At 37.8% G+C, this 12,334-nt stretch overlaps 2 protein-coding genes across 4 annotated transcripts in view; one reads left to right on the plus strand and one right to left on the minus strand.

Moving 5' to 3' along the window:
* Positions 1 to 2,251, minus strand: part of LOC139687228 (uncharacterized) — a 42,653-nt gene extending 40,402 nt beyond the window's left edge. Inside the window, exons 1-2 of one of the 2 annotated variants that reach the window (XM_071584354.1) lie at positions 1,171 to 2,251; positions 560 to 1,041 (exon numbers count right to left, since the gene is read on the minus strand). In XM_071584354.1, the coding sequence (XP_071440455.1) occupies positions 560 to 1,041; positions 1,171 to 1,957 (1,269 nt within the window). In that variant the 5' untranslated portion in view covers positions 1,958 to 2,251. Of the gene's footprint in view, positions 1 to 559 lie in introns of both variants that reach the window. The other variant, XM_071584353.1, reaches the window with a different exon arrangement.
* A 3,100-nt stretch (positions 2,252 to 5,351) lies between these two features.
* Positions 5,352 to 12,334, plus strand: part of LOC139687229 (NFX1-type zinc finger-containing protein 1) — a 51,917-nt gene continuing 44,934 nt past the window's right edge. For both annotated transcript variants that reach the window (XM_071584355.1, XM_071584356.1), the window contains exon 1: positions 5,352 to 5,504. The gene's annotated coding sequence lies outside the window, so the exon portion shown is untranslated. The remainder of the gene's footprint in view (positions 5,505 to 12,334) is intronic.

Raw genomic sequence — 12,334 nt, forward strand, 5'->3', positions numbered from 1 at the left:
GTCTATGCCGACAAATGCTCTTGCGGCGGCTTACAGAGTATTTTGTAGATGGGCATGAAGACTTAACAAGATATATTTGACATTGAATTTACATTCACAAAACTTTGTGAATCACTATTTGTTCACATGTATCATGATTACGTGAGGATTCATACGTACGTTGATATATTTCCAGCGTGAAAGACTTTATTGGAGGAATAGAAGAACTATTAATCAACAATTGATATTTCATGCATTTTTACAATGAGTTATATGTAGCTCCGTGCATTCATGTTTTCATAAAGCAAGGGTCTTGCAAGACTAACATGGATTAAAAGCATTTATTATTTATCTTTATCAAACATATCAAATACGCGTACAATATTATATGAAATTTGTGCTGCATTGCCAAACTTAATAAACCGGTTCTTCTAATGTCAATCTGAGTACTATTTTGCCAATGCTCACACGTTTCTTCAATGCTAAGACACTGAAGAAAAAAATTGATACCGTCAAATCAGAACCATAAAGAGATTTTTCCTAACGATATCGATAAACAAAATAAGTTGACTATAATTACCTTATACGGCCTCACGCCATAATGACCAAGAATATGAATCTTTAGCATGCTTAGGCGAGGAAAAGACTTGTTACAGCCTTCTGCCAGACAGACCCATATTTTACCACCAGCATTTCCTGCCACTCCTGATATTGTATACAATATGGAATCAGTGGTAATACCCAACTCGGCCAGGGCTTCCGTGACAGGTCCGTCTTCGGTAACACGCCTCAGACCCTTGCCGTTGCCTACATCAGAAGTTTCTTCTTCGACATCCTGCTCCTCCGCCATTTCTAAATCAGCCTCTTCTGGAGGATTGGCACCCACTTTCAATTTCGCAGAATCACTACATACTTGGATACTTTCTTTGGCACTCTTGGCGTGTTCGACAGCATCTGTAAGGGTACTGCCACCAATAGTTAACACAGGCATCACATTATTTGGTACACTTATCCTAATCGGCATCTTCACATTAGCGGCTTCTGTTGCACAAGACGACTGGACTAGAGAGGAAACAGGACCCCCAACTCCATTTACAGCACTGGTTATTAACTCTGATATTTTTCCTTGAAACAATGGTTCCCCAGAAACATTCCTGATAACAATTTGAGCATCTTCAGTAGGTGACTCACCCGCAATAACCACTCTTTCATCACAAGAAGCTTTGGGATCTTGGTGCTTAGGCGAGAATGGGACGCTACAGTCGGTTACTTTAGTTTTATTTTCTTTTGGCAACTCTGTCCCAATGACCTCTGATTTATCCGTAAGCCCATCGCAATTGACTTTTAATGTGGCTACATTAACAGAGTTGTCCAAGGATTCCTCAAGTGATGAAATATTGGTGTCAATCTGATAGTTCAATATACTAAAAGTGCACAAGTCCTCCTCTTCACACAATTTTGGTCCATTCTTGTCACCAAAATCCTTCTTTGGGAGTGATTCCATGGGCATGCCAGTAGTAACACCAGACACGATTTTCTCTTCTTTCATTGTAAGCATGTCTCGCGGAAGATCAAGGGACTCGTCAAGAAATGTTAGTTTATTGGAACCACCATCACAGCAAACCTTGTCTACCTGCATGTCATGTTCTTTCCCTTGCAATAATATATCAGAATTATCTAGATCGTCCAGCTGATGGGGTGCTGAGTGGTCCCCTGATCCCACTATGCCAGATGAGGGCCTATGATCTCTTTCATTGAGTAGAAACCCTTCGAACTCGGACAGATTTTGTGTGGCATGATCCAATACATCTACACCACCCACACTACCACTGCCGCTGATGGTGCCAGTCTTCATCATCACAGAATCTAAATCCACAATACCTGAGAGGGAATCGACCTTCGGTCTGAACCATTCGTCAAAACTAACAGCCATATCGGAGTTCGTATTAAGACAGAAAGCGTTGTGAGGCAAATCCATTTTGATACTACTTTTCAGTCAGGTGACTACACTTGGGTAGAAAATTTTGAATCACTTCAATGTTGCTCAGGTGAGCGAGTAATCCAATTCTGCTCATTAAGTCCAAGTTTATAATGATGATGCAAAATAAAATCTGTAAACATTGTGAAAAGCTTAAGGAGCTAATGTGACAGCACCATGAGACCATATTTACAAAAGACAAATAAACAATATTAATAAAAAGCAAATAAACATACAGGAAATACTTCTTGACGCTATGAAATATTTGCACACTAGGTATCACGTCTAGGAAAAGGACGTAATTATTAAGCTATAAACATAAACACATACAATACTTAATGCTACCTAGCAAAATTAGTACTCCACTTGTCCGCCTTTTCTTCTTGGCGCAGTCTCACATGGGTTACTTAGAGAGATTGTCAGCGCATTTCCCCAATATGATTGTATGGAAGACATTTTGTATCCATCTGATATAGTCGCCTGGAAACAATAGCTTGAACTACCCAGGAAAAGTGCTGTAAATTTGCTGTAGTGGAAGTATTAGGCGGACAAATATTATCTCTATGATTGAATGGCATGAAAAAATTGATTTGGCTCGTATATATTATTCGTCTTCCGACTAACTGTTTTGAAAAACCTTTGTAACTTAGGACACAATATGAAACAAGTGTTTCTACACTTTTAATTAAAGAGAATACGAATTAAGTACATTTAATATTACATTGATTTTTATATCACTTTGTTTTGAACATACCATTGCTAATTAATCCAATATAAAATATTTTCTTTTCACAGTACAAAAATATTTTTCAGTTAGCACTTACGAACGAACATGCCAGTAGCGAAATCGCGCATAAAGCGAGAAATAGTGTGTTGAAGAGACACACACTATTGTTATTACACTCACTATGAGAGAGTTGCGTGGAATAAAATCCAGATATTATAATTCTTCCGCGGTAACAACAGAGTACATTGCGTCGTAGTCTGATAGAAAACACCATTTCTTCTCGACACTGTACAGGTCCGGCGATAGGGGAGCGGAATACTTCATTTATGATTTAATTACTTAAAATGCCTAATGAAACGTTAATGACAACAGCAATATTAAAAAACAAACAATGATGTTTAGTAAATAAATGTTGCCTGCCAGTTTTGAAGCTTGCACGAACGTGCCCGCATTTTATTGGGTGTAGCAATTCGTTTAGTACCACGCATGATATTGTATTAACATTTTGATTTGGAAAATATTTTCCCTAGGATTCCCGGGACAATTCTTGGTTACCATTAAGTGATGACTTAGAAGTTTTCATTGCTGACGCGCAGAATTTACACCATTAAAGAAAATTGGTCTCTTGGATTTGGTAAGTAATTCTTGAATGACCCATTTATCCTGCAGACTTCAACTTGCAGGTATGTTGTAACTCTGTGTGGCTTGATAACATGATGCATCAAGATGCTACTACTCCTAAGGGGTTATGATGTACTGTAACGTCATGTGTTGCAAATTCTTTTGAATAATTGATAAATTTATTGTCATCTGCAAAAAGCATAGTTTCACATTTGACATTTCTGGGTGAATCATTGATCATTATGCATTTCCTATCTATTCTGTCTCCTATCTAATCTATATTACCCATTTTATTTTATCGATCGTATCTATATTTTGTCTCATATCTGTCGTTCTTGTGTGTGTATGTATAATGTATGTGTATTGTAAAAGTGACCATTGACCAGACTTGAACGTTGCCACCAGGACAGTTGCATAATTGCAACGATAAATTATTAAATAAATGAATAATAAATTGTAAAAAATAAAAAAGGGCCTAATATATATCCTTGGGGCACACCACTTGTTTTATCACTGTTAGCAATACGTTGTACCATAATGTACTCATAATTTCCTTTAACCATGTAATTTCATCAAAGGAAGAAAGGGTCCCACCGCACCATAGCATTGGAACATGTTTATTAGTGAATTGTTAGAAACAGTCAAAAGCTTAAGGTAGATCATACTTAGAGGAAGTTAAGTATATGTTCATTATTATTATTTATTATTATTATTTATTATTTTAAAACATTGTTCACATACAGCAGTGGCGCCAATTTACAGTGACAAATATAACAAACATAAAAGAGGACAAAGACAATAACAGTATAACAATAACAACGAGAACTTTTCAGGACTTTCAACTTTTCAACGAGATTCTTCAATAGCAGTAGGTATGTCTATGATTAAATTTTCTACGGCTGATGTAGTTAATGTTCTACGATAAAAACCTAACTGAGAGTGAGAAAAATGTCATTTATTTCAAAATAGTTGCTTGATATTGATTTAGTTCAGAAACATTTAATTTATTCTTTACCTTTTCAAGAATTAAAATATTTTCTTCATTTTATGTTTAACTTGTGCTTTACAGATAGCCATTCTAATTTTTATTTAATCATTCATACTATTTTTGATTGAATTCTCTTAATCAATTTTCTAATAATTATTGATAAATTCTACAGTTATACTATTATATATATATATATATATATATATATATATATATATATATATATATATATATATATATATATATCTTTTACCTAAGAGTTATGCCATACCATTATTTCTGGTGAGTTGAAATTGTGATAGTGTTAACATTTGTTTTTATTAAAAGTGGTTCTCAGGATCATCCATATGAGGTTAGAGAGTAGGGCAATGATGACTTGGTTGATCAGTTTAGGTTGAGGAAAGGGAGAAGCACCATGATGCCATAGCGATAAGGTCACTGATAGAAAAACAGAAAACAATCAGGATGTATTTGATTTGGAAAATATCGTTGATAATTTCGCTAGCATTCCCGGGACACTTTCTGGTGCCCATAAAGTGATGACTAAGAAGTTTTCATTGCTGACGCGCAGCATTTACACCATTGTCGCCAATTCGGTATATAATAATTTTCTTCACAAATGCTTGCATGACAGCTCGACCACGAAGTATCGGAAGTTCTGCGAAACGCAGAGATAATCCGTGGCATATAATCTCATACGACTAGGCGCTTAAGTACACAAGATAAGGCGGCTGGGGCAATCATAGTCCGACGGCTTCACATTTCAAATGTGCAACTCGGCGTTTTTCGTACGGAGCACGGAAGCGGTACAGTATGGAGTTAGCTAGGCTCCCAGAAGAAATTCATTTTGAAAGATATTTTTCTACATTCATGAACATGGGGGGGAAAGTAAACTTATATCTTGAAAATATATGTATAAATATACCTTTAAGTACTAAATAACCACACGTATGAATCGTTCGTTCGTTATGAATGATTCATTCCGGAATCATACAAATTGGTCACATGACACATTGGTCACGTGAAGAAAAATATTTTCCTCTCAGGCGGAGGATGAAGAGAAGCTCGTAAGAAATAGTCGGAAGTAATGCTGTGCACGTATGTCTACTGACTTTATTAGGAATCCGACGAGGACAAGAGCAGTAATATATGTTTTATTCCTGCAGACGTTCTCATGACATCATAGGCTGTGTTCATCTGTAATATTGTTGGTAAGTCTCCACAATAATGGAACGGCTTATTTTTGGAAACAAGCCAGATTTTATCAAAACGACTTATTTTTTGATGCTCTTAAATGTGTGCTTTCGAAACGTCTTGTGTGGTTATTTCCTGTGAAGTTGATACTCCAGTGAGATATTTCGGTTTTCCTAGGTTTCATGTAGTTAAATTTTATTATTTAATTTTATTATGAAGTTAAATATTGGAGATATTATTGAAGCCGGGAAACGGAAAATAGTACCTAGCTTGAGAAATCAATGTTGGCTGACTAATCATAATTTGTAATAAGTTTTATACCGTATCGCGAAACTGGCTTCTGTTTTGTAAGTAAATGTTGCCTGCCTGTAGTGAAGCTTGCACATACGTGCCCGTATTTTATTGGGTGTAGTAATTCGTCAAGTATCACGCATGATATTGCATTTACATTTTGATTTCGGAAAATGCCGTTGATATTTTCTTGAGGATTCCCGGGACACTTCTAGATGTCCATATCGTGATGACTTAAAGTTTTCATTGTTGACGCGTAGCTTTTATATGTTGTCACAAAGTAGACTAACTTAATTTTATTTTGCATTGAAATAAGCGCATTAAGACTGTCACCAAGCAAGATATTTTGAAACATAGGGTTGATTTCAATAAGAAATTTAATTTTCAAGAATATCAGGAAGATGAAGCTTTGCAATTTTTCTACCCCGGATGAAAACGGCGTGAAAAATATGTGCTAATCAAGCGACATACATTGTTTGCCGTTAAATGCAATAAGACGCTGCCCTAACACTGTAGTGTTACGACCACGTACAACGACAGTATGTTGGAGATTTGCCTGGAAAATTGCCATGGCGAAGATTCGGGTTATATATGAAATGCTTACCCCGCATAATTATCATTTTGTAGCTCTACATTGGATATTTCGTGTTTCTGATTAAAATATCAGACGTTATTTAGCTGCAGTAGTAATTTCATCCCAGTTCGTCATCGTTGGCATTTCTGAACCGGTCGAATTTTGGTTTTATTTGGATGTTGCTTTCTCTAACGTTTAATGGTTCAAGAAATTTTTGAATCATAAGGTTGAAGAAGTGAGATTTTGTGAATGTATCATATACATCTGTATGCTTTGAAAGAAATGAACTAATAATAATAGCTTTAGAGTTAATAGGAGAGTGAAATAATAATTTGCGAGCAATGTGAAAAGTGGTTTCCTACATAGGTGCTATTTTAAAATTCAATTCAATGTAGTCTTCTCATCCAGTTTTCCCCGAAATATTCTCCCTTGAAAATTAACATTAGGAGGCTGCTGTACCCTGTTCTCTCTTCATTGTATTTAATCTCTGTGGGCATAATTGATGAGTGACTTAATCCCTGCTGTTATACTATTGCATTACATGCCATTGCTTCCAGTCTTGTATTCTTAACTGATTGTAATGTATATGTCCTTCTATCATAGAATTTCATTCTATGTGCATAAGAACACTATAAATGCTGTAATCAACCTAAAGGTCGCTTTGATACGTGGTGGTAGTGTTCACCTAGTACTAAGCCCTATATGGCGTGTGAAATTCACACATTAACAGGGTAATAACGTGGACCAGTTCCTTACCCTGTGCCAGTTATGGTATCCCAGGAAGATCTGGTACCCGAAAAATCACATAGCTTGATTGGAGCTGCAGGTGCCAAGATAGGCTTGCCCGGGAATCAAACCTGGTGTGCCCAAGTCAGTAGGCCAATGCTCTATTGCGACCCTCTGTGTACATATACTTTGCAAAACAGTGTTGTTTTACTCAAGCTTTGTGTTCCTGGCATTCCTCTGCCTTCATTGCCTTTCACAATGCTCAAGTGTAAGCCTTGAAACCTCACTGACCCTATAACTATCATTACTCCATGAAAATCAGCATTCTCATTGGGTTGTTGTTCTCTATCCATCTTTCTCTGCCTTCAGTGGTTTGCCAAATTATTTCTATGGGCAAGATTTGTTTTAACTTCTAACTAAGTTTATTTCCATTGAAAGATTAATATTACTGAACATAACAGTTTCAGGTTTAACTTAGTGGAATTCCTTCTAGATGAGGGTAAAAAAAGAAACTTTGCACTTCCACCGAAAGATTAAATGAACATGAACTTCCACAAGTTAGAGCCAGAAACCTTCCAATGCATACCCTCCCCCTCCCCATGACCACTAAGAGTTTGCTGCCCCTGCCCTCAACTTACCCCCTCTCCCTTACTCCTACCCCTACATTCCTCCCCTCTTGGAGCCAGGCTCTTTCAGCTGAGCATTTTTTATGTATATCACCCGATGATGATGTGTAGCATCGAAACCACGGTCGCCTGAAGTATCAAATCTTAATATGGAAGGTCTAAGTTTCTTTTTTTACCCTCAACATTAATATTACTGATTGCTGTCAAGCAGCAAAGACCATCCTGTGGATACATCTTTTGTTATTATTGTACATAAATGTAGAATGGGGATCAAAGTAGCTGAGGGATAGAGCATTGGACTAGTGACTTGTGGGCCTGGGTTCAATTCCCAGGTATGCATCTTTGAGCACCCCCATCGGCGCTCAATCTCTGTGATTTTTTTTAGATACCCAGATCTTCCCGAGAAACCATAGCTGGCACAAGTAAAGGAACTGGCTTGACTTATTGCCCTGTTATTGTGTGAATTTCACATGCAGTTAGGCTTAGCACTGGGTGAATCACTTGTATTGGGGATTCTTGATATCCACCAGGAATAATTCTCGAGATGCTTTCAAGTGTGGTTCAGAATGATGCATAGTGCTTGGTATGTTCATAGGAAAAGGTATCAAGGGCTGATTGGGGGTGAAGAATATTGCGTAGATCAAATAGGATGCAGTATATGGGATAAAGAACTCAATGTGCTCTTTATTTTGGCGCCGCTAGTTATAATGCTGAGGCATCATCATCAGGTACAGATTCACTCAAGTTGCGGTCCATTTATATACCATTCTTGTGGGGGAAGGGGTGTGTGAGACAGGGAAGGGAAAGAGGAGGGGTTGTGATCAGCGTTGATGGGAGAGGGCTGTTAAGCATCGGGAAAAAGGGGTCAAGTGGGGTTCACAGTGAGGGGGGGGGGAAGGGTAGTTGGGTCTTTCCAAGGAGGAAAGGGGATTGGGGAGAGGTGCTCAAACAGTAATTTGATGACCAAATGACCCTTTTTCCAATTCCTTGTGATTTTCAGCTCTTCCCACTTGTCCATCTTCCTTTGTCTATTTGATGTATCAGTTCCGGGTTGAAATCGCTCCCACAATTTTCTTCCCACAGATGCTTGACGAAGTGAGATTGCATGAGGTCACAAAAGTAGTTCCAAAATAAAGAACAGTGGAAACATACATTGTGTTCTTCATTTAATGAACATAAACGTCCACAAAGTTGAGTCAGAAATCATCGAATACATAGGATGCAGTATGTGGGGGGGGGTCCAGCCTCTTGAAAACTCAGCTGCCTCCAGACCACCATTGTGCTCACCCTATAAACATCAGTGTGCCTTCCTTTGCTTGAGTTCTCCTTGTGTTTTTCAGTCAGTTTTATATTATACTCTGCACTTACTTCACTTTCTAATCTCAGTTTTTCTTCCTCCTTTTCTTCACTCTCTCACTTCCTCACCATATGCATCCCAAACAGAGTACACACGTTAACATTTGAGTTTGAGCTGTCACTCTTATAATTGTGCCCTCACCTCCTAATGGCTGAGCCACCTGACTGGTTTGGAACACGAGAAGTTTGATGACAATGAAAGTTCCTCTTAACATACCCTGAAATTGTCCAATTGTTTTAATTTTTTGGTGATATCTCTTAGCAATTTAGTTTCTCAACTTTACTTGGAAACCTCTCAACGTGGGTACCATGTAGTAGGAAATACTAATGCCCAATGATAATTGCATATTGGTAATTAATAATGTAAGGTCTAGTGAAGAAAAAATATATTCAACATAATGTGGTATGCTGATATGAGGTATTAGATTTTCTGGCCTAAAGCATGTCTTGCTGGTCACATTTTGCAACTTGTTTATTTCGAAGGATACAGCTTAATCGAACTTGTCGCCCTCAAAGTACAACATGCCTTGGCTGGCGACACACCTTTGCCAACATTTCTTCCAGCTCTCGAACCCTGCCTGGCCAGCTGCCTTAGGGATCCTCTTCAGGTCTGCCATACAATTAGCTTTAATGTTCACAATAGAGTAGAATCGGTGCCTTTACAAGGTTGATTTTAACTTGTGGAAACAAAAAAAGTCTGATGGAGCCACATCCGGAGAGTAGGGTGGCTGCAGGATCACGGAAGTTCCGGTTCTGGTGAAAAACTGTCAAGATCAGCACCATGTGAGCCAGTGCGTTATCATGGCGGAAACGCCATGCATTGTTTCTCCCCATGTTTGACCTCTTTCGGCTCATTGTGACCCTCAGCCTCTTCATAACCTTTAACTAGAAATTTTGTTGACGGTTTGACCTTAAGGGGCGTATTCGCGATGAATGAGCCCTTGCCAATGGAAGAAACACACCAGCATGACCTTCACATTGGACCGGGACATGTGAGCTTTCTTTGGTCCATGTCCAAATTTTCAGTTAATATGCAATGTAATGCACTTTTTGAAATGCATACTTTGTCTACTAGCTCACGCACTTTAAGTCGATGATCATTCAGTATCACTTAGTGGATTTTCTTCCCCGTTTCTGGAGTCGTCACCTCATTTGGTCGACCAATGCGGTGCTCGTCTTGACAGCTCGTACGGCTTAGTTTACACTCTGCTACCCAATATTTTACTGCAGTAAATGAAGGAGCAGACTCACCCAGAGTAGAATCCAGTTCAGCTTTTATATCGGTTGGGCTGAGGCCTTTCAAATAGAAGTATTCTATCGCATAACGATGACCAATTTCCTCCATTTTCACAAATTCCCTGAAAACGTACACGAATGGTGGATGCCAAAAAAATATCAAGCAATGTAGCATCTTCAAACTTGAAACATATGCTTTATAGATTGCATAATTTCTAATACAGTGATATTTTTAAAACAAACTACTGCCATCTCTAGGTCTGGCCATGTACTTCTGGGACCACCCTCGTAACTCAATGATGGTATCTGTGGATGTAATGAGGAATAATAAACGAGGAAGAGTCAAAAGTGTTGATGAAGAGGTGTTTTTATCATACCTAATAATTTGTACATATTTCATGGGTTTCCTCATGTTTGCATTAGGATTTTTTCTGTTTTCAAAGTTTTTCTTTGCATTCATGCTTTCTGGAAAGCCAATTCTTTTTCTACTCCCATCTCTCCTACAAAATATTCTCCTATGCAGACTATAAAATCCCACCAGCTATAGATCAAGCATTTGGTGGTTAAAAGAGCTTTAGAGGGCATATTATGTACATTGGTTTTTTTGGCAATATTTGACCTGCCATGAGATCACTCTAGGCCGTTAACTTAGTGGATTTTGGTTGTAGTTGTTAAGGGAGGTAGTCGTGGCAGCTGAGGTTATTTTCTCCATGAGGGATGGGTATTTGATGGAGGTAGGATTATGGATCATATCATAGATTTGTTGTTGAGGCCGCTTGGCAGGTTTCTGCGATTGGAGGCTTTTAACGTGTGGAAGAAAATGGAGAAACTGAAATGGAGCAGAAAAAAAACGAATGCAGAAGTTCTGGGCATTGTATGGAGAAATTCAGTATTTAGAGAAAGTTAAGTATATGTTCATTCTTCAAATGCAGTAGGTATGTCTATGATTAAATTTTCTATGGCTGATGTAGTTAATGTTCTAGGGTAAAAACCTAACTGGGAGTGAGAAAAATGTCATTTATTTCAAAATATTTGCTTGATATTGATTTAGTTCAGAAACATTTAATTTATTCTTTACCTTTTCAAGAATTAAAATATTTTCTTCATTTTATGTTTAACAGTTTACAGATAGCCATTCTAATTTTTATTTAATCATTCATACTATTTTTGATTGAATTCTCTTAATCAACTTTCTAATAATTATTGATAAATTCTACAGTTTTACTATAAAATATATATATCTTTTACCTAAGAGTTATGCCATACCATTATTTCTGGTGAGTTGAAATCGTGACAGTGTTAACATTTGTTTTAATTAAAAGTGGTTCTCAGGATCATCCATAAGAGGTTAGAGAGTAGGGCAATGATGACTTGGGGGTTGATCAGTTTGGGTTGAGGAAAGGGAGAAGCACCATGATGCCATAGCAATAAGGTCACTGATAGAAAAACAGAAAACAATCAGGATGTATTTTTCAGCTTCATAGATTTTGAAAAGATGCTTAATAGAGTAACTTGGGTAAATTGATGAATGTATTTGCAGAAAATAGGAGTAGATTTGAGGGACAGGAGGCTAATCCGCAACCCGTACATGTCTTAGACTGCTTAGGTGTGAGTGGGGAACAAATAGTCCAGATGGGCAGTGTTAGGAAGAGGTGTAGAGCAGGGTTTGCCACTATCTCTGTTGCTGTTCAACCTGTATGTGGAGGAAATGATTAAAGAGGCATGGGAGGAACTGGAGGTAAGAATGAAAGTCTGAGGGGAATTTGTGAAATCAATTAGGTTTGCTGATGACCAAGCTTTAGTTTGTCAGTCAGCCAATAGAGGGGTTGCAAGCATTGCTGAGTGAACTGGAAATTCAGTGCAATATATGTTGGATGAAAATAAATGTAGACAAAACAAAGACAATATAATTTTCCAGTAAGACCAAGACTAAACTTAACGTTAAAATATAAGAGGAAAAACTAGAGCAGATGGATCAGCTAGCGTGTCGCGGAAGTGTTTTGGACCAAAAAAGTCAAAGTAGTAGGGACGTAAGGAG

Source organism: Hetaerina americana, unplaced genomic scaffold (assembly GCF_022747635.1).
Source record: "Hetaerina americana unplaced genomic scaffold, ioHetAmer1.1.p SCAF_18, whole genome shotgun sequence".
In the NCBI taxonomy this organism is placed as follows: Eukaryota; Metazoa; Arthropoda; class Insecta; order Odonata; family Calopterygidae; genus Hetaerina; species Hetaerina americana.